A 21714-nucleotide genomic window follows, 5' to 3' on the forward strand; every position below is an offset into this window, starting at 1 on the left:
CGTCCAGCAGGAGCAGAACGGGTAAATGAATGCTGAGCTATTGTACAGCGAACTGTTGTTTGCAATAGTTCCGACACAGCGGAGTAGTGCAGAGCAATGAAGAAGAGAGAACCGCCAATGTGCCCGACTATGTGGGGGAATCTCACAGATAATGTGAGTGAAAGAAGCCATAAACAAAAGACTGGCTGTATGATTCTGGTTCCGTGAAGCTCAAAACCAAGCAAAACCAGTCTATGCTGTTAGAAATCAGGCTATCGATTAGGCTTGGGGAAAGAGGGATATGGACTGGGAGGGGCTCAGAGGAATGTTCTAGAGAATTGAAAATGTTCTGAATCTTTCTGTATCTTGATGCCATACAGGTATGCATTAATACATTTATAGAAGCTCATCAAGTAGTGTCTTGAAGTTTGTACTTTCCTGTGTATAAGTTATACCTCATTTTTTTTAATGTAAAGAAAAGATGGACAGAGCATTCTTCAGGGACTGAAGGAACATCAGAAGCAGAGGCTGGCAGATTGTACACGGTGGGGGAATTGGGGAGGGGTCCAGGAGAAGTGGACTGGCAGCGGCAGACGCTGGAGTCAAGGTGGACAAGACAGGCTGCCAAAGCAATGCCACCCTGGGAGCCCAGGGCTCCTGCCTCCCTCCCCGTGCATCCCTCGTGTCCACAGCAAATGATGCCAGTGAGGTCATCTCCCCTCCCTGCCGGGATGGCCCCCTGCCTGCCCCCTCCCTCAGCCTCCACACTGGATTGCAATCCCAGAGCTGAATTTCTTGGGCTTCAGGGGTTTTCATCCTGAGCGGGAATCAAGCAAAGTCACAGTCCCTGGGCAGTCCTGCTGGGCAACCCTCCCCACCCCTATGTCCTGTGCCCACAGTATCCCAGAGGACACCCGGTGCTGCCTCCCATGCTCCACCTGCGATGCCCACCATTCCACCCACCCCCCAGAGAGCACCTGCACACCTGTCACTCCCAGGATAACCGCTTCAAGTAAGCAGGGCCCTCCCGCCTCCTGCTTCCCACCACCCAGCACCCCAGCCTTCCCCGCCACGTCTCCTGGTAAAGTGGGGCCACTGCACGTGCGCAGACACAGCCGAGGAGGCGGCTCAGGAACCTCACGCCCCCCGAGCCACAAAAGCCCACTGGCTCCTACGGGCAGCTCCTGAGCTGGGGGCCAGGGGCCAGCTCGGCCCTGCCTCCCACAACCTGCTACCCGAGGCTGTGTGGAAGTCAAGTCAGAACCAGGCACAGGGCCGGCTCTGGGGCCATGCTCCTACCACCAGGCACCGCCAAGTCCAGCCCTCACCCCTTGCTGACAAGAGTGCAAGAAGATACACACACACTTGCCCTCTGGCCCAGCACTCATTAGTAGCAATCCCCCTACAGAGATGTGCGAAGCGGCCAATCATGAAGTCCCCCGTCGAGGCTGTTTTATAGAAGTACAAGATCAGGAACTACCAAGGGTCAGGCCTGAGGAGACGGGAAGCAGGCAGGCAGTCCTGGGAGCCACACGCCATAAGCTCACCCAGTGGGGGCTGCGGGTGTGTGAAAATGGAGGTGGGGAACACACGTGTGCACACATACCCTGCACGTTGGTGAGAGGTACCCGGAATAGGCTGACAAGGCAGCCACACCCAGGCTGAGAGCTCTCTGGAAGGCACATGGGGAGGGGCGTGGCCCCCAGGGGAGACCGGGGCTGGGGTCCAGCTTGGGTCCCCAGGGGAGACTGGACACGCTCACGCAGTGATGCCCTCGCTGACCAGGAGGTCACCCCAAGGGAGCTCCAGGTGCCCCGCAGCCAGAGGCTCATTCGGGAGAGAGAAGCATCTTTACAGGAGACCCTCTCAGGACCTCAGACAGAGGCTCATTAGGGAGAGAGAAGCATCTTTACAGGAGACCCTCTCAGGACCTCCTGCACCCCCTCTCCCCCTACCCACCCCGCTCACCCCACCTGAGATGCGTGGGAAAGAGGCCAGGACTCACAGGGGAGCCCAGCACTGGGGGCGGGGGACCCCGGTCTGGTGCTGGGAGGAGCGAGGAGGGGGTCTGGGTCCAGGCCCGAGGAGAGGGGAGGGGAGGCAGGGGAGGGGCTCTCTCCCCCTGCGAGTGTGGTGTGCTCTCCTAATTGATTTTGTGTCTGTGTCACCAGGGTACTTAGGACCATCTTAGAAACCACTTAAGCAATTTAAAATAATCAAAGTACTTTGAAGGCACTTAACATTTCCTCACACTTCAGGCTTCCCATAAACCCCTTTCAGCTGCGACCAAGGGCCGTTCCACCCCGCCCACTGCAGTCAAGAGCAGCCCCTACAGGGAAGGCAGGTGCCTGGTCTGCCCCAGCCCCGCACCCAGGTGGGCAGCAGAGCCACCCCCCACAGGCACACCAGGCTCCCCCGCCCACCTCTCACTCTCCCCACCAGGTCTCTGGACACAGATCCCTCTGTCTGGAATGCCCTCCCCTTCCCACCAGCATGTCCCCTACCGAGCTAATTGTCTCCTGGCTGGTGCGCTTCAGCTAGTTGTCCTCCTACAGGAAGCCTTCCCTGATTCCTCCCCCTCAGGCGGGTCAAGGGGCCCCTCGCACCCACCCTCAGGGCACCTAGCCCGCCCCCATTAGAGCACTCGTGTCTATCACTGAATCACTGCCCATTTAATGCCCAAGCTCAGGGTTCTCTGCCCAGACTTCGTGTTTCTAGAGCATAGCACAGTCTGCACAAAGCAGGGGTCCCTGATGTTTGTTAAACAAGGAATCCAAGCATGACTTCACAGGTGACGTCAGAGGGGACACTCCTCCTCTGGATGAAGCCAGAGCGCAGCCGGGCTGTGGCCACCACAGACACACCACAGGCCACACCCTAAGGGGTAAGGGCCAGGCTGACTGATTCCTCACCATCACCGTCATCCCCGTCTTATACATGAGGGTACCCCAGCTCAGAGAGATCCAGCAACTGGCCCAAAGTCGCACAGTGAGAACACGGCAGACCCAGGAGGGGCAGCTCTACATGCAGGTCCAGGAAGCCCCCAGGGACTTGATAAAATAAGACTCCACACCCTGAGTGTCTCCTTACAGGGCTGGTTCAGGCCCAGATACCCCGGCAACACCTGTGTTAACAAGGTCCTGGGGATCGCAGTGGTGAGGCAGGTTTGGAAAACCAGTGTCCTGGCACAGAATGTGGAGAGCAATGTGGCAGCCTAGGGCAGAGTAAAAGAGGCATGTTGCCCATGAGTCTGTAATTCCGCTCCTGGGTGAGACCCACGAGAAACTCTCCAAGAGCACAAGCAGACACTGGCAAAGAGGGTCACACAGAGAGACCGTCAGGGGACTTGCCCAGGCGGCCACACGGGGCAGACAGCGTGCACTGCCACACTGGAGAGCTACGCACAAAGGAGGGCAAGGCAAACCTCAGAGGGGCTTCCCTGGTGGCCCAGTGGTTACGAATCTGTCTTCCAAAGCAGGGGACGCAGGTTCGATCCCTGGTCAGAGAACTAAGGTCCTACACGTCATGGGGCAGCTGAGCCTGCGTGCCCTAGAGCCCTTAAACCACAATAGAGCGTCCCTGTGCCTCAACAAAAGACCCTGCATGACACAACTAAGACCCGACACAGCCAAATAAACAAACATTTTTAAAAACAGGCAAACCGTGGAGCAGTGTGACGTTACTTACCCATAGAACACACACAGTATGATCTTGTATCCATCATCCTACCGCATGCAAAACAGAGCCAAGTATCATTTATGGAGAGATATATACATATATATGGGCTTCCCTGGTAGCTCAACTGGTAAAGAACCCGCCTGCAATGCAGGAGACTGCGGTCAATTCCTGGGTTGGGAAGATCCGCTGGAGAAGAATTAGGCTACCCACTCCAGTATTCTTAGGCTGCCCTGGTGGCTCAGGTGGTAAAGAATCCACCCACAATGTGGAAGACCTGGGTTCAACCCCTGGGTTGGGAAGATAGCCTGAAGAAGGAAAATGCTACCCACTCCAGTGCTCTTGCCTGGAGAATCCCCAAGGACAAAGGAGCCTGGTGGGCTACAGTCCGTGGGTCGCAGAGTCAGACACGCCTGAGTGACTGAGCACACATATGTATATATATTTTTTCAGTTGCACAGGGACTAAAGGAATTAAAAACAACTCATCCAGGAGAAGGTTGGGGGCTGTCTCTGAGCAGAAAGAAGAGGAGTGGGAGGAGGCATAAGCCAGGGCCTCTGATTATATTCGCAACCTTTTCTTTCTTAAAAGGAAAACTTTTGACACAATTAGAGTAAAATATCAATATTTGACCAAGCCAGGGGCAGTTCATTATTTTATTCTCTGTAATTTCCCATATGCTTGAAAGAGTACCTTATTAAAATATATGATGCCTGCTGAGAAAGGGAAATCCCTTCCTGTCAGACCCACATGAAGGATGCCATTCATCTTTAATGAAATAAACGGGGCTCTTGTGCGAGCTGGGGACATCCCACTTCCCTGCACCCCACTTTCCACTGGTCTTCTCTCTGAACTGAGCTAACCCCGAAAGCCACATCCCTCAGAGCCCCACCACCCAGGCCTAAACCTCAAATCTCCCAACTTGAATTCACTCCAAAGGGTTAAGCATTGCCGTCTTCCTGCCCCTCTGAGGGGGGTCACCCTGGATACTCCAGCAGCTTCCAGAACCTGACCCTGGTCGAGGAGGGGGGCGCTGCTCGGCCCAAGGTGGGGGAAGGCACTGACCGCAGGCACTTGCCCAGCAGTCCTGGCACAGGCCGGGGTGGGGTGGGGGGCGGGGGGACAGAGGACAAGGTCACCTCTTTGACTCCGCAGCCCTGACAGGAGGCAGGAAGGACCGTCGGGGCCCTCCCCGCTCTGCCCCGGGCGGGGATGGGGCTCACAGGGCTCCGGCCCTCCAGACAACTCAGCTGTGATGGTTTACATCTCCCTGGGTCATGGCCTTGTGGCCCTATCACTGCCCCTGCCCTGGGACGGCGCTGAGCAGAGCACCCTGGGGCCCTTCTTGGCACCGCAGGGAGAAGGCGACACCCAGGGAGGAGGGAGGGGGGAGGGAGAGGGGAGAAGAGGGGGGAGGGGAGGGGAGAGGAGGGAGGTGTAGGGGAGAGGAGGGAGGGGGAGGGCAGGGAGAGCCACCAGCCTCGCCTCACGCATGCGCACAGGGCACCCCCCACCACGGCTACGGTCCCTCCAGCACCTCTGGGTACAAGGCCCAGTACTGGCCGCTCTACAGCTTTCCAACTCATCACACAGACCGGAAACTAGGCTCGAGAGGTTATGTGCCCTGCCAAAGGTCACCGAGCAGTCTGTGGCCGAACCGGGATATTCCCCTTCAGAAGCAGGCCCCCACGCCTGTGCCTGGCCTGGTCTCCCCTGGGAAGCACCAAGAGGCAGCCCTAGTTGCCCGCAGGCCGGCAAAGTGGAGCCCTGACTGTGGCCAGGCCTACTTCCAAGGGACTTTCTGGAGCTCTGTCGGGGGCACCCTGCGTCAGGGGAGGGGAGCCTGCGTGGGTCGGGCGTGAGGTGGGTGGGCGTCCAGGGTGGGCGCAAGGCTGGGGGGCGCGGCCAGGAGCAGGTGGGCTTGGCAGCCGCTTCCAGCTCCTGCCTGAACGACACCGCCGGAATGAGGCCGCCCCAGGTCACCTGGTGAGAGAGCCAGACAGAGCCAGAGAGAGTCCAGAAGGGACCCGGAGGGAGAGGAGGAGGACACGGAGGAAAACAGAAGGACAGACACACGACGCGGCGGAGAGCCGCACACAGGCACAGAAAGAGGGCCTCAGACTGAGGGCGTCCCTGCCCCCTCCCCCAGCGACCGACGGCCGCCCGCATCTCATCCCGCCCAGGGCCTCGGAGTCAGGGGCAAGCGTAAAGGTCAATGGGAATATAAAGCAGAATTTGCCTTCTTTTCATTTCATTTTCTCAGTCACAAAAATGCTAGTTTAATAAATTGGGGGGGGAAACTGAAAAGCACACAGTTCATTCCAGGATGGGCAGGGGTGTGTGTGGTGAGCCCAGTCCGGTGAGCCCCGCCCCTGCCCCGGGGGCAGTGTCAGTTCCCCAACACCTGGTCCCAACGCTGGCAGGCTCCCTGATTTGTCTGTCTGTCTTCAGGCCAGGCACTGGGGATGAGGGGATCACCAAGAGAGAATCACCCTAATCCTGCCCTCGACATGCAGGTGAACTTCGGGGAGACCCACAAGTGCCACAGGAGAGACCGCCCGTGTACCCCAGGATTTCAGTCCTTGGGGGGTCAGGAAAGTCTTTGGATGTTGAGTCAGGGCTTGGAGGAGTCCAGCTCGACTCAGCCCATCAGATCTCAAGAAGGGCATTTGAGGAGGAGGGCCTGGTCGAGGCATAGTCACACAGGTGGCCTTTGGAAAGCCTGGTCCATGATCCAGGAAGGCCCAGGGTGGCAGCTTGGACCCTGGGAGTGAGCTGAGTGCTCCTGCAGGGAAGGCTCCAGGTAAAGGACCAGGGTCAGAGACCACTTAATCACACACCCTTGACTCACAGAGAGGGCAGCCAACCACCCAAGGTCACACAGTGAGTCAGCAGCAGAGCCAGGCCCAGAGTGAGCCAGGACCAGGACGCAGGCCCCTGAGCTGTGGAAGGCTTCTGGTAAGGTGACCCTCAGCCCTCCCCCTGAGGGAGGAGCTGGAGACACCCTACTATCCCCCTCACCTAATAGTGTGAGAGGGGGAGGACCCCAGGGCCATCTCATGGGGAGACCTGGGTACAGTCACCAGTCATTTCTCAGCTAAAAGCCAGTGACCTGCCCTTCCACCCCACAGAGCCCTGACCCTGCCGTGACTCAGACCACACACCCCCAAAGGCCCCTTGGATGCTGACAGCAGAAGAGAACAAAACTATTGACCCTACTGTGCGCCCACCATGCTTTCAGCTGCCCGTTCTTATCACTCAACATCTGCACCCTGAAAGGTAGTGACTCTACCCATTTTACAGATGGATGGTGAGGTCCAGAGATAGGCTGAAGGATCTGGGGGCCAGGATCTGAGGGACCCACTGTGTGGCTGCCTCTAAGGCCATTGCTGTAGGCTGCCCCTCATGACCAGGGACTCAGCTAGTATCCAGAGTCTCCATGCCAGGTACTGCCCTGAGCACTTTCTGAGTATTCCCCGAGTAACCCTCACAAGGCCCTATGAGGCGGGGGCAACAAGGGGCTCCCCCTTATAGACAAGGGAGCAGGCACAGAGAGGCACCTCTCGCGGAACGAATGGCAGGGCAGGAGGATGAACCAGGCCATCTGGCCCAGGGCACAGGCCTGAACCACTGACTGCTACTTGCCCTGAGGGTCCCCACCCACCTCCCTCTAGTCTCCAGCTCTGTTCCTCCTGAGGCCAGCAGGGGGTGGGTGGGGAGAGCGGAAATGCAGGGGCAGGAGTTGGAAGAGGTACCAGGGACTTGGCAGTGAGTGGCAGCAAGGGAGAGCCCAGGGGAAGCACACGCCTCCCACACGGAGGGCTGTGTCCCCACGTCTCCTCCCATAGCCTCTGCGGCTTCACAAGGACTGGTCAGGAAGCACCTTACTGTCCTACAGGTGAGCGAGCTGAACTCCTGAAAGAAACAGTGACTTGCCAAGGTCACCAAAGTCCTGGTGCCCCCCCCCACAATACCCTTTGTAGACAGAAGGAACAGGACGTGGTCCTCCCCTCCCTGCCCCCCAGCTTGCTGGGTCCTCCTGCTTGAGCTCCTGGGTCAACAACAAAGCACAGTCTTGCCCCAGGGCCTTTGCACTTGCTGTTCCCTGTACCACTCTTTCTCCAGGTAGCCATGGGACAACCCTCTCCACTCAAGCTTACGCACAAATGTCCCCTCTTCAAAAAGCCCACCTCCTCATGTCCAGACTGCTATATTTAAAATGGATAACCAACAAGGACCTACTGTATAGCACATGGAACTCTGCTTAACGATATGTGGCAGCCTGGATGGGAGAGAGGGTTTGGGGAGAATGGCTGAGTCCCTTTGCTGTTCATCTGAAACTATCACAACATTGTGAATCAGCTATACCCCAATACAAAATAAAAAGTTTAAAGAGAATAAAAAGTTCACCTCCAGCCATCCTCTCTCAATGGGCACTCCCACCTGCCATGGCTCTCCAGCCACTTCCTGGCTTTGTCCTGCAGGGAACTGCTCCCCTCTGACAATTACACATTTTGGTGTTTTACCTGTTCACTGCCTGCCTTCCCTTCAAACATGGAAACCCTCAAGGGCCAGGCCCCCATCTGCTTTGTTTCCTGGTGGATAAAGTTGCTTAGCGTGGCAGTTCTCCACCTGGGTTGCACGTGAGTATCAGCTGGGGAGCCCAGGCCCCATCTCATAGCAATTAAACCTGAATTCCTGCGATGATGCTTGGATACCTGGGTATTTTACACTCCCCAGCTGATTCCAACGTGCAGCCAGATGGAGACCACTGTGCCAGCAGAGAGGCCCGGAGGAGATGTTCAGTGCAGGTTCAGTGAGTGAATCAATGCATAAATGAGTGAGTGGATTCTTTTTTAAATACGCATTATTTACTTATTTATTTAGCCACGCCAGGTCTTAGCCGCAGCACTCAGGATCTTCACTCTTCGTTGTGGCAGGCAGGATCTTTTTTTTCCAGCTGTGGCATGAGGAATCTTTAGTTGCGGCATGTGGGATCTAGTTCCCTGCCCAGGGATCAAACCCGGGCCCCCTGTATTGGGAGCAAGAAGTCTTAGACCCTGGACCACCAGGGAAGTCCCCAGTGAATGGATTCTTCCACATGGGTCAACCAAGGTCCAGATCAGGGACAGGGAGCCAGAAACCAGTGCACAGCGTCACTCACCTCCTCCCAGTGCATCTCCAGCAAGTCGACCCAGATGCCCTGAAAAGCCTCCACCCACTCCTTTCTAGCCCTCATAATGAGCCTGTTTGCCGGTCCAGCGACCAGGGCTGAAACCATCCTGCTTCCACCCCCAGACTTCCCATATTCAGACAGGGCTTGCAACCCAAGGGTGCACGGGGAGGAAGCGGGCTCCAGGGGGCTGCAGGGTGGGCGGGAGCACTCCCTAGAGAAGCAAGACGGGACAGGAACACCGGACACGGAGGACGGCTCAGAGGTCTGTCCAGCGGCCTGCCGAGCCTCCCAACAGGTCTGCAGGTGCAGACCGGGCCCCAGGGCTCCTCAGCAGCTGGAGGCCCAGGAGTCCAGTGCTCCCAGGTGACTATGATGAGCCGCCAGGCTTGAGAGCTACCGGGACAATGCACCCTGTACCACAGCACCAGACCCACGGGGAGGGACTTTCAGGGAACACAGAGAGAACTGGCAGCCCAGGAGTCAGCACTGCCCCCCGGGGCTGCATTTTCCCTCTCCTCACCCAGCTCCCCGCTCAGTTCAGGCCTGGGCCTGACCCTGGGTCTTGAGGCCCCCTCCCCAGACTCCCACCACAAAGGGACACCTAGGGTTTGGGGGAAGGAGAGTCTGTAACAGCAGAGGGAGGGCTGGTCCTCCCCCCAGGGGAACAGCCCCTGACGGTCACCCTCAGCAAGTGACCTTCAGGTCACTTCCCACACCTCCTACCCTTTCACCCGTCAGTGTCATCCAACCTGCTCTGGCAACACCAGCACCCCCCAAGCACCTGCTAAAGGCTTTGCCTACATTATCCCTGCTGCCAGATGAGGACCAGCACACTCCTTTACAGATGCATAAGCTGAGGCCCAGCAAGGGCTGCACAGTGAGCATGGGGCCAGGTCTCACCAAGCCTACCTGATGGCCAAGACAAAGGAGAGCAGTAGTAGAAAGGTAAAACTGGTAAAAAGACACAGCCGCCGGGGCTCCTCCCCTGCTCCCCCACTGACTAGCCGGTGACCTCAGGGAAGCTGCTCAGCTTTTCTGTGCCTTAGTCCTGCATCTGTAAAACGAGGATAAACACCACACGCCTTCCCTGGGTAGGTGCTGTGAGGACTGGGGCAGACCCTGATGCAGGAAGTGTGCCATGTGACTGCTGGGGTTACTGTACCCCAACAACCTCTTCAGGAGAACCCCTCATTCCCTCCTCACACATTTGCAGAGCGAGACTTCTTGGGACAAATCTCTAATAACAGCCAACAGTAGGACATGGAGCTACATTTTCAGTTCAGTTCAGTTCAGTTGCTCAGTCGTGTCCGACTCTCTGTGACCCCATGAATCACAGCAAGCCAGGCCTCCCTGTCCATCACCAACTCCCGGAGTTCACTCAAACTCATGTCCACAGAGTCGGTGATGCCATCCAGCCATCTCATTCTCCGTCGTCCCCTTCTCCTCCCGCCCCCAACCTTTCCCAGCATCAGAGTCTTTTCCAGTGAGTCAACTCGTCGCATGAGGTGGCCAAAGTATTGTAGCTTCAGCTTTAGCATCAGTCCCTCCAATGAACATCCAGGATTGATCTCCTTTAGAATGGACTGGTTGGATCTCCTTGCAGTATAAGGGACTCTCAAGAGTCTTCTCCAACACTACAGTTCAAAAGCATCGATTCTTTGGTGATCAGCTTTCTTCACATTTTAATAAGAAACAAAATCTTAAGCGAAAGGAATTCCATAGAGGAGCTGGAGGTATTTGGAGGGTGGAAAAGCCCCCGATGCTGGAAAAGACTGAAAGCAGGACGAGAAGGGGACGACAGAGGATGGGATGGTTGGATGGCATCACCAACTCAATGGACCTGAGTTTGAGCAAGCTCCAGGAGATGGTAAAGGACAGGGAAGCCTGGCGTGCTGCAGTCCATGGGGTTGCAGAGTTGGACACAACTGAGTGACTGAACAGTAACAACAACAAAACACAACCAGGTGTCCTGTGCAGTGTCCCTGGATGCTCAGGGGTTAAAGAATCTGCCTGCAGTGCAGGAGACCTGGGTTTGAGCCCTGGGTCAAAGAGATCCCCTGGAGAAGGAAATGGCAACTACTCCAGTATTCTTGCTTGGAGAAGCCCATGGACAGAAGAGCCTGGTACGCTACAGTCCATAGGGTCACAAAGAGTCTAACATGACTTAGTGACTAAACAACAGACACATCTAGGAGGCCCAGGGGTCACCATAGTGGCGGGCACTGCCAGGAAACAGTGGGTAGTTACTGGATCCACAGCAAGGACAGCTCAGCTACACTCACCCCCACAGCCAGAGGCTCACTCAGGCTCTGCAGACCGGGCCACCCTGATGTCATCGCAGAGTCTGGGGAGGCCTGGGGGCTGCGTGTGCCCCGCTCTCCATGAGTCCATTCAGCTAAGATTTCCTGACGGCCCCCATGGGCCTGGCCTCCACTGGGGTCCTGCAGGTGCTGCTTCCAGGCCAGCAGGGCTCAGCTGGTGGTGTCTGTCTCATCTACTCCGTTCCGAGGGCATAGCTCAAGAGCAGTCCTAGACAGCGCATACATGAACAGGCACGGCTGTGCGTCCATAAAACTTCACGGACACTGAAATTTGAATTTCACATAATTTTCCTGTGTCATGACTTGCTGCTTTTTTTTTTTTTTTCAACCATCTGAAACACGGAAACCATTCTCAGCTCATGGATCATACAAAAACAGGCAGCAGGCCAGAGGAGAAGCCAAGAGAAACAGGGAAACAAAGAAACACAGACATGACTACAAACTGTGGTGAGGGTCATGAAGGGGAAGATGTGAAAATAAGATAGAATAACTTGGGGGTGGAGGGTGTTCCTCTGAAGACAGTCCATTTAAACTTTGGGTTGAATAAGAAGGATCCAGCATCAGAGTAGGAGGATATTACAACGTCCCGCTGTAGAGGGGAAAGCAGGTGCAAAGGCCCTGTGGTGGGAAAACAGCACGGTGTTTTCAAGGAACATAAATCAGTAGGACTGGTGCAGAGTGCACCCAGCAGAGGCTGAAAGATGTGGTCAGGGCATCAGGTATCACAGGGCCTCTCAGACTGGCCAGCAGTGTGGAAGTTTGCATTTTAATCGAAGAGCAACACAAAGCCAAGAAAAAGTTTAAGTGGGGGGTGAGCTGGTTGGATTTGACCTTGACAAGATCATTCTGGCTGCTGAGCAAAGGTTTGGCTGTGGGAAGACCTGTTTGGAAGCAGGGAGAGGAGAGAGAGGTTTCAGCAGGGTCCAGGTGAGACAGCAAAGGCAATGGTGGTGGGCAGTCCCCAGGACACGTTCAAAAGGAGAGCCCTCAGGGTGCGTGACAGCAAACAGGAAGGTCAAAGTGCCATCAAGGTTTCTGCCTAGGCCCTAGAAAGATGAATCTGTCTGCACGGCAGACAGGCAGGCTGCGGGAGGGGGCGGACCCTCTCCAAAGTTCCTCCTGCTTGTGCAAAACTTTGAAGACACAAAAGCCATGTCCTCAGCAGAGCATCGGTATCATCTGAGCCACAACATTTCCCCTTGGCTGGCCTGGTCAGCCAAGTGCCAGCAGGCAGCTTTCTCCATGACACTCGTGGTGTGTCTCAGTCGTGTCTGACTCTTTTGGGACCCCATGCACTGCAGCCCACCAGGCTCCCCAGTCCGTGGGATTTTCCAGGCAAGAATACTGGAGTGGGTTGCCATTTCCTCCTCCAAGGGATCTTCCCAACTCAGGGGTTGAACCCACGTCTCCTGCGTCGGCGAGCAGATTCTTTACCACTGTGCCACCTGGGACGCCCAAGCACCCCAAACCCTCACAGCATTTCCATCCCCAGGAGGGACAGGCCCTCGCAGGCCAGGCTGGCATGACATCCGTGATCCTGGCCCAGCCTCTCCTAGGAAGCAGGGCACTTGCCCCCACCTGCTGGCTGGCATCCCCTCCACCCTGTCTCCTGTCGGCCCCTTCCTGCCCTCCCTCCACTCCAGCCCATCCTTAGTGCCCAGGCCCCGCTCTGGTGACAGCGGAAAACCCTCATTATCTGCAAGTTACGTTGGCCACTCAGTCTCCACACTGCACGAGGCCTGGCAGATGGTAGGGCCTCTCCAGGATCAGCCTCAAAGGTCACCGTCTGTCCCTGCCCACCCAGTCCAGCCTCTTCCACATCGACAGAGTCCCTCATGCTGATTTAAAGTCCAGCTACAAGCTGTGCAGTGACATTTCCTGCGGGCTGACTGTGTGCCAGGCACCAACCAGGCAAGTCTTTTCTGGACATTAACCCTTAATTCCTACATCTGGCTGAGGAGACCACTATCACCCCCATTTGACAAAGGAGGAAATTGAGGCACAAACAGGCTAAACGATTTGACAAGGTGGCAAAAGTTGTCTGGCCCCAGTGTCCAGATTCTTTTTTTTTATTTACTTACTTATTTGGCTATGCTGGGTCTTAGTTGCAGCACTCGGGATCTAGTGCCACAACCAGGGATCAAACCTGGGTTCCCACGTGAGGGGTGCAGAGTCTTAGCCACTGGACCACCAGGGAAGTCCCTCCAGTGTCCAATTTCTCAATCACCATGCTAGTTCATATTCCCATCTTCAAGCCTCAGTTGTTTTCTTCTCCACTTCAAAAATGAGGGACTCAATGTAATTATTTCTGGATCCTTCTGAGCTCTTACAGGGTCAAGGATTTGAAAGCTGCTTTCTTCCAGGGCACTTCCTATGTTCTTTCTCCTCCCAGAAATATTGCTCTCAGGAAAAGATCGGATTGGCTCGTTCATACTATGGTTTAAATGACTGATACAGTGGTTAGATGTGGTGGACATGGTGCGGTAACTCTGGTGGCACAGAGATTCAAACCCAGACCTGACTGCTTTCAGAACCTGGGCTGTCCCCACAACATACCACACAAGCCACTTCCTCTGGGTTAGGCTCTCCTCCAAAATGTAGTCCTTACCTCCATCAGTATTCCCTGTCCTAGGAGAATGGAGCCAAAATGAGATAAAAGAGGGGGTGGGAATAGGAGGGTGAAGGAGTCAAGGTGTCAGACCCACGACTCCCCAAAGTCAGGGCTTCTGATCCCGAATGCAGGCCTAGGTTCGAGGCCCACGTCCAGCCCAGTGGCTCTGCAGAGGCAGTCTGGAACCTGACCCCCAGCCCTGGCCTGTCATTCAACCAGGGCTCAGTGTCCGCTGCTGTCGGACGCAAGTTGCCCCTCCAAGCTCTGGTAGGTGTGACTTTTGTTCATACCCTGGCCTTGATGGAACCCTATTAGCATTCTCCCAGGAGGAAATCACCCTCTCTGAGCTGTGCACCAGAAATCTACCTCGTGGAGGAAGGAGAGAGCTGTAACCACAGCCTCTGGGGGAGTTCCCGGCAGGCCCCACTAACAGCCTTGGCAGAGCGGGCTGGGCACGGCAGTGCCCTCTGAAACAGACACCTGGCAGGCAGCTTCCCCAGTCCTGAAAGGCCCCACACACACCCTCTCCTGCTCGAGGCTCTGCTCCTGACCTCCCTCCCAAAAGTTCAATCTTTTCGTCTCTGTAAATGGCTTTTCAGTTTCTCGCCCAGCCTCTCATTTCTATCAGTTTAATTACTGAGGAGCCCTCTTGTCGCCAGCCTGGAACATTAATACTGTTAAAAGGGACCCAGGGACTTCGGACCACAGCCAGCTGTCTCCTTCTGGCTCTCTCCCCATCCCCCCCACTACTCCCCCACTTTCCTTTCCCAAGAGCCCCCTTCTGTCCCCCCTTCCTTCTCCCAAGCCTCTCCCTCCTGGTCCCATCTCAGTCTCTGTGAGCCTGGGGGTCTCCTGACTCCCACTCCCACCTGCTCATCTCCCTGTGATCTCAGGAGGTGCAGACAAAACAGAGACCAAAGTCACACTGCCATGTGACCGGATGGTCTGGGGAAAAGGAACACCCGAGGTCCCCTGGCAGGTGAGGCCCTTTGGCCCCAGGCCTCCTCACCCGAGACCTTTCCATCCTAGGAGGGGTCAGCTCAGAAGTCGCAGCCCACTCCCACAGTGGACTCCCAGAACCCGCTTCAAGGCCTGATGGCTGACAGCAGCCCTTCTTAGACCCTTTGTTCAGTGACACCTCTCAGCTCCTTTGATCTCTCCCACCTCCCTATAAAGTGGGTACTGGCTCTCCTCTGGGAAACGGTGGGGAGGGACCCTCTCCGATGTCCTAGCCCCAAGGGCCTGATCACATTGTTTTAACATTTTTACAAAACGCTTTTTAATATTTATTTTTATCTGTTTTATTTCATTTGGCTGCACCAGGTTTGGGCTGTAGCACATGGAATCTTCCATCTTTGCAGCCTCCGGAATCTTCAGTTTTAACTTGCGAACTCTTAGTTGTAGCATATGGGATCTAGTTCCCTGGCCAGGGATGGAACTGTGGCCTTCTGCATAGGGAGCTCAGAGTCTTAGCCACTGGACCACCAAGGAAGTCCTTAAAAAACACATTCTAAATCACCCAGAGTCACTGCAGCAGCCCCACCTGTGGTCTGGCCTTCTCATAGGCGGGGGGTTGTGCCCACTCAGATAGGCGGCCTCTGCTCCATGACACCTGCTGGCCCAGATCACCTCCCCTCCGAACCCCAGGGCAGGCAGGCCCAAACCTCAGTAGGCCCAGGGCTGGGACCACTGAGCCCTGCTCCCTCTCCCCTCTGGGTCTGTCCTCCTCACTACAGAACTGGGCAGAGGGGCTGGACCAGGTTCCCAGTCCCCATCCCACCCCACCAACGAATGACCACAGGCAACACTGCTCCCCAGGGGCTGCTCAAACTGTCCACTGCCAAGGCAAAGTTTCCTTCAAGTCTCCTTCTGCATCGTGATTTTGCATCCTTCATGATGCATTTGTTTTTTAAATTAAAATAGTGTTTTCATCCAGATCATTAAGCAAAACCAGCACTCCAGGAAGAAGACCCGAAGTCAAGGGCTGCACAGCACCCATGGCCCAGACCAGCCCGTGGCAAAGTTCCAACCCGCCCCGCTAGACAGGACAGCCAACACGGGGACACTCACACCACTCACCCCACTTCTACCCCGGCGTCCCCAGAAAGGCCCCCAAGTACTAATGCATCATGGGACTGGGCAAAGGCCCAGGAGAGAGGGCTCCAGCCTCAGCACTTCCCACCCTGCATGAGGCCAAGCAGCCTCCCAGTCCACTCCCTAACTCTGGAGACTTTGAGGAGACAAGGAGACAACTCCAGAGGCCAAGAATCTGACGTGAGGGTGAAGGAGGGGCACAGAGGCTCCCTTTGCGCCTCCCTTCCTCCTCCTCACCCTGTTCTCTTTCCCTCTCTCTCTCTCTCACACACACACACACAGCAAACGAGGAGGCTCCCAGAGAGGAGCGGGCATATAATTATTGGTAAAACGCTTGTAATGTTTTTCTCTCTACCCGGTAGCTTTCAGTTGTTTTAGCAGCTTAGCGAAGCACTTGGCTCCAATTGAATTGCAAATCAGCAGCTCCTGCCCCAGGAAGAGAGGAAGGGGGGCGGCAGGAAGGGGGCAGGGAGGGACTCCAGAAGGGAGAAAGGTGTGCGAGGAAGAGGGGCAGAAGGAAAGGAATGAGCCGGGGAAGCTCCATTGGGGACCCAGGGCACCAGAGACAGGACCACCCGCTCCTCCAGGCCTTTCCCATCTGCAGCTCCAGTCACTGTGGGCTGAGAGCTAATGCCTCATGCAAAAAACCAGGACACATCTTCTAACTATAATCCTGAGGTGGAGCGGGAGGGCCACACGGGGCTTTCTCAACTACCCAGAAGAAAAAAAAAACAGATCTTTCTTGGGAATTGCAATTATTGGAAAACAATGTCAAAATGAAAGTCTTGCTTTTTCTCCCTGGCAAGCTCCAGCATTCACACCTCCAGTCTATCTTCTAACCTGTGTACCTTTCTACCTACCTATATTTCTGTCCATCCATCTGTCTGGGGTCTTTTTATATCTCTGTCCGCCCATCTCCTCCTCCCTCCTGTTGTTCAGCAGCACTGCCTTTCCCTCCTGGTTCAGAATTCCCCGCAGAGGAGCAGAGTTGATCAAAAGGCTGCCTGCAGCAGGTGCTGTTTCAGCACCACGGTCAGCACCACGGAGCTGGGACCTGCTCTCTGACCACACGCAGGTCAGCCCCAAATTCTCACACACCACTGTGGGTATTGGGGGGCAATCCACTCTCTCCCCGGGATTCAGGAGGAGAAGAGGAGAAAGGAGCTGCGCAGTCACTGACCTTGAAGAGGCGGAGGATGTTGGCTACCATGATGGAGACGGAACTCCCGGAAGCACCAATGACGCCCACCACGCGCTCAGGTTTCGTGATGATGGGCGGGCCGCCACTGCCACAGCGGACCTCTGTGCCGTCCTTCTCGATGAGCGCCTGCACAAAGGTCAGCGACTGCTCCAGGGCATGGGTGTCCCTGGAGCAGGTGTCCAGAATGCGGGCGCCCAGCGTGATGTTGGGCAGCAGGTCCGGGTCATTGTTGATGCGATCCAGAGCAAACAGCATGGCCTCCAGCCGGTGGATGCCCTTCTCTTTCTTGAGTTCTCCGCAGGCCTTGCCCTCCGAGCCCCGGCCGTGCACTGGGAACAGGCCTCCCAGAGTGATGTCCCCGTCTATGCGGATGGAATTCATGTGGGGGTGGCCTTTGGGCTTCCCCAGGGAGGAAGGCACCCAGGGCCCAGAAAGGCTGAGGAGCAGGCAAAGGGGCAGCTGGGCCCACCACCAGCCCCAGCCCCTCTTCCCAGGCATCTCGGAAATCCCTAGAGACCCATGAATGGCAGGCCTCACTCCTAGCCTTGGCAGGCCCCAGGCCCCACAGCCTGGATGAGCATGGGCACAGCGGCCCCCACGAGTCTCTCCAGGGCAGCTTCAGCAGCAGGGTGGCTGAGGGCAGCCAACAGGCGGAACCCTGCTGGTGCTCCACAGCCCCCAGCAATGCTCAGTTGTGGAACAGGCTGCACTCAGACAGCAGGGAGTAGCTGGGGTGCAGCAATGCTCTGGGCTTGGTCCCCACGTCCCGTAGGCCTGTTCTCGTTGGATAACCGTGAAAGGTGGAGAGTGCTCCTAGCTGGGCAGATCTTGGCATCAAGAAGAAAACAGCTCCAGTGCTCTCCTCTTATCAACCTGAGAAAGAGAGAGAGAATCAGAGAAGCCCGAGAAGACATTAGCTATTAGCATCTCTCATCAGGAGCCTGGGAGCAGGAGATGCTGGAGGTTGTTGTGGTCAAAGACACCACAGACCTCCTGAACCTGGCTTCCTCTCCGCTGCCGCTCAACTTTGGTGCAAATGAGAGAACTTAAGGCAGAAACTGGGTAATGTCTGAAGGTTCCTGGTGCCCACTGCTGCCAGACCAGAGGCCTCAGAGAACACACTCCCCAGGGGACCCCGGAGGCTTAGGAAGAAGAGGGGTCTCCTCTCAACAGGCACCCACAGGAAGGAGCAAGCATGCAAAAACCAGCCCACTGGACACAACCCATTTCAGAGATGGGAACACCGAGGCCCAAAGCAGGAGAGCACTTGGCCCAAGTCACACAGGGGGCAAACAGCAGAACGCTGCCTGGAACCCAATGCCCAGCCCCCAGTTCTGAAATCAGACACACACAGGCTCCTTTAAGACTCAGAGATGAGGAAAGAAAACAGGGCCTCAGAAGAAGGCAGGCTGGGAGCCGCTCAGTCTGAAGGCCAAGAGAAGCTGGGGCTGGCAGAGCTGGGGAGGGTGGACCCTCCATTTCCACCCCAGCTGCCCTGCTACCCCGCCAGAGGGTCAACCCAGCAGGGGCTCCTTTTCTCTTGCTGGGCCCCCGCCCCACCCCAGGGGTCTTTATCTCTCCATTTCTCTTCGCCAATTCCTCCCTCTGAGAGCGGGCTCAAGTTCTGGCCTGAGCTAGTGCACATTATTATGATGACCGTCATTATTATTGTTGTTGTGATTAAATATTTATCTGCGAGGGGAGAGGAGAGAACACCAGCTCTTCCTCATTCTCATTGCTAATCTGGGCTAATTTCCCCAGGGCTTCCTTCCCGGGGCCCAGCCTTCCCTCAGTGCCAGCAACTTCCCTCCCCTCGGTTTAGGAGGCCCGGGGAGGAAGGCTGAAAGCGGAGTCAGGGCGGGAGTCAAGAGACCTCAAGGCCCCTCCCCGTGCGTCCGTCCAATGAGGACCAGCAGCCGCTCGTCTGCTGTGTGCCTCGGTCTCCCCAGCCGTGTGAAAGAGCCTGTGTTTGGGTTGGGAGGCTTCTCTGCAGACCTGGTCCCTCCACGAAGACCAAGTTGGAGGCTCAGAGCCACCATCCCTCCCCAGAGGCTTCCAGGGCTCTGGAAGGGGCAGGGAAGCATGGGGGGCCCGCCCTCCAGGATCCAGCCTTGGCTCCTGGGCTTCTCTGGCGAGCGCCTCCTGGACGCTTACCTCACACCTCGCCCCTCATCCAAATGCTGCCCCCTCCATTAGCTCCTCAGAGGCCAAGAGGAGGGCTCGTAATTCTCCTCAGCAGCCTTCTGCAGGTGAAGCAGTCTCCCAGAGGGTCCAGGTGACTCCCCACTCAAGGCGGGTGAGGACTCAAATCCAGCACTGGTCATGCTGAGAGCGCCTAGGGAGGCCAGCAGGAAGCCAGGACCCAGTGACCTAGAGCTGGGGGTCAGTGCTCTGGGAAGGGCTGAAGATCTGTCAAAATACAGGCGAGGGGCAGCTACACCTGTGTGGACCCTCAGGAGCATTCACACCTCCGTGTGAGTTATCTGAGGTCTCTCCCAGGTGGCTCTGGGGAGTGAGGGATGGTGTGGGGTGCTGGCTGCCAAGGCCAGTTCTAGGCAATTCAGACAAGAAAGAGCAGGAGTCCCAGACCACCCTGCAGTCCTACTGCTGCCCTGCTGGAGGCCATGTTTGTCCCCCAGGGAGTCCTCAGTTTCAACATCTGTAAAATGGACGGGCTGGAGTAAGACACAGTCCGGAGGCCATCCTGGCCCTGTGGGGGCATTTCAGTCATCACCATGAAGGGAGGGAGTCACCTACTAGCCTGCATCCAGGCAGGGACGTGGGCGGGACAGTCCATGATGAAACACGGTCTTGTCCAAATGCCAATGGTGCCCCACGGAGAAATAACAGCAAAGGACGACACAGCGCGGTGTGCCAGGCCCTGGGCAAGCGCTCTGCCTACATCGTCTCAGGTAACACATCCCTGAATCAGGTGGGATTTTTAGCCCCATTGCGCAGATTATGAAGCTGGGGCACCTGGTCTCGCGTGGTGAGACAGCCAGGAACACAGAGCTTGTCTAGCACCCACCCCCGGCCCGCCCCACCACGCTGGCCTGCCAGGGGCCTCTCAGGCCCTGCCCAGCTCTGGCATCCTGGGAGGTCAGGGGTGGCTTTTTAAAATTTCAATAGAGGGCTTTGGGGCATAGGGACAGGCAGTGAGCAAGGCTGCAGCAGGGCAGATTCAGGCTGCGAGACCCAGTGCACAGCAGCTTCTGCCGGTCGGGCCTTCTCAGGCTCCCAGATCCTTCATGAGGGATCAACACGGGCTTCTTCTTGAAACCTGAGCACCTCTGGGCTGAGCGGAGCCCAAACAGAAGCAAATAGACACACACACACACACACACACCACAGGCAGGAGAAAGGAGGCACACATGGAAAGGAGGCCGCAGTGAGGAGAAAGGCAAGTATTTGCGAGATGAGAATCGAGGCCCCAAGCCGGTCAGAAGCCCCAGGGCACCTTTCACCGACTGGGCCCCCGGCCACCTGCAGTGGGCCCTCTGCAGCCCTCGGTCCCACCAGGCCTTGCCTTTTCTGAGCTCCTCCAAGACCCGGGCAAACCACTGCCTCTGTCAGCCTCCCCTCCTTCCTTTGATCCTGCATAACAGGCACCAGGGAAAAGTAAAAATACCTGTGAGTGAAAGGAGCCAGCAGAACAGAAGCTGGGGGTGGGCAGGGGAGGCAGGGAGCCAAGCTGATCCGCCCTCCCCCCCAGGGCTGGGCGCTTCCCTCTGCAGGGGAGGGGGGAGCCCTCAGACCACCCCACCACCACCAGGTCCAAAACAGCCAGGAAAGCTCAACTCTGGGGCAGCTGGAAGGGTCCCTCCCCAGGTGAAATCACCAGGATGGCAGGTGCACCCGCCCACCCCCAGGTGAGTCTCCTCTGGGCGCTCAGTCTCGCTCCCCCTCCCCACTCCCCAGCCGCTGAAGCTGAAGCACCTCCTTCCGTGGCACCTGCTAGATTCTGCAGGGAGGGAGGAGGGGCACAGGGTAAAGCAATAGTTCACTGGGCGGTGGGCATTTTCCAGAACATTCTCTTCAGTGAAAGGGGCGGGAGGTGGGTGCTCGGCAGATGGTTGCAGTCTACCCCACTCCAGCGCAGCCACCCCACAACCCATAGGTCTCTCAGACATCTGAGGCACTGGCCACCCCCAACTCTTCCAGGCCTCACCAAGCAGGACTCCAGGCTTTTCTCCTACCTAACCTCAGTCCTTCGTCTCCAGCCAGGGCCTGGGCCAGAAAGAACCACAAACCACAAACTGACAACCAGAAGAGCTGCTGCGATTTACTAAACTCCAATTTAGTTTTCACCGAGCTGCTTTTGCTTCTCCCGAAGCAAAAGAAGAAACAGACTTCTCCCAAACATGAAATAAAGGACAGCGGCACAGGGAAGGACCCCTCACTTGGCTCCCCACCCTGCTCCTCCCTGACCCGCTCAGGCTTCTGGCTCCTCTGCAGGCCAGAAGACCAGCCCCTAGCGTTGAGCGGGTAGAGCCAGGACAGCCAGGCCCAGAGAGGGTACCACAGGCTCCCCTGGGCCCCCAGCACCCCCTCCCCACCATCCTGAGCCTCCGGACCTGAGGTGGCCCCTCCCTCTCCGCTTGCCCCCCCACCTCCCCGTTCCCTCCAGCACCTGCCTGGGCTGGATTCACTTTGGCCT

The 21714-nt window shown here is 56.7% G+C and overlaps 1 protein-coding gene across 1 annotated transcript in view; it reads right to left on the reverse strand.

Moving 5' to 3' along the window:
* Positions 1 to 17555, reverse strand: part of GRM4 (glutamate metabotropic receptor 4) — a 103121-nt gene extending 85566 nt beyond the window's left edge. The window contains exon 1 of the mRNA XM_055406877.2: positions 17037 to 17555. Within this exon, the coding sequence (XP_055262852.2) occupies positions 17037 to 17555 (519 nt within the window). The remainder of the gene's footprint in view (positions 1 to 17036) is intronic.
* Positions 17556 to 21714: the final 4159 nt, after the last annotated feature.

The sequence above is a fragment of the Moschus berezovskii genome, chromosome 23, assembly GCF_049115385.1.
Source record: "Moschus berezovskii isolate FMDL1 chromosome 23, NW_MosBer_1.0, whole genome shotgun sequence".
In the NCBI taxonomy this organism is placed as follows: domain Eukaryota; kingdom Metazoa; phylum Chordata; class Mammalia; order Artiodactyla; family Moschidae; genus Moschus; species Moschus berezovskii.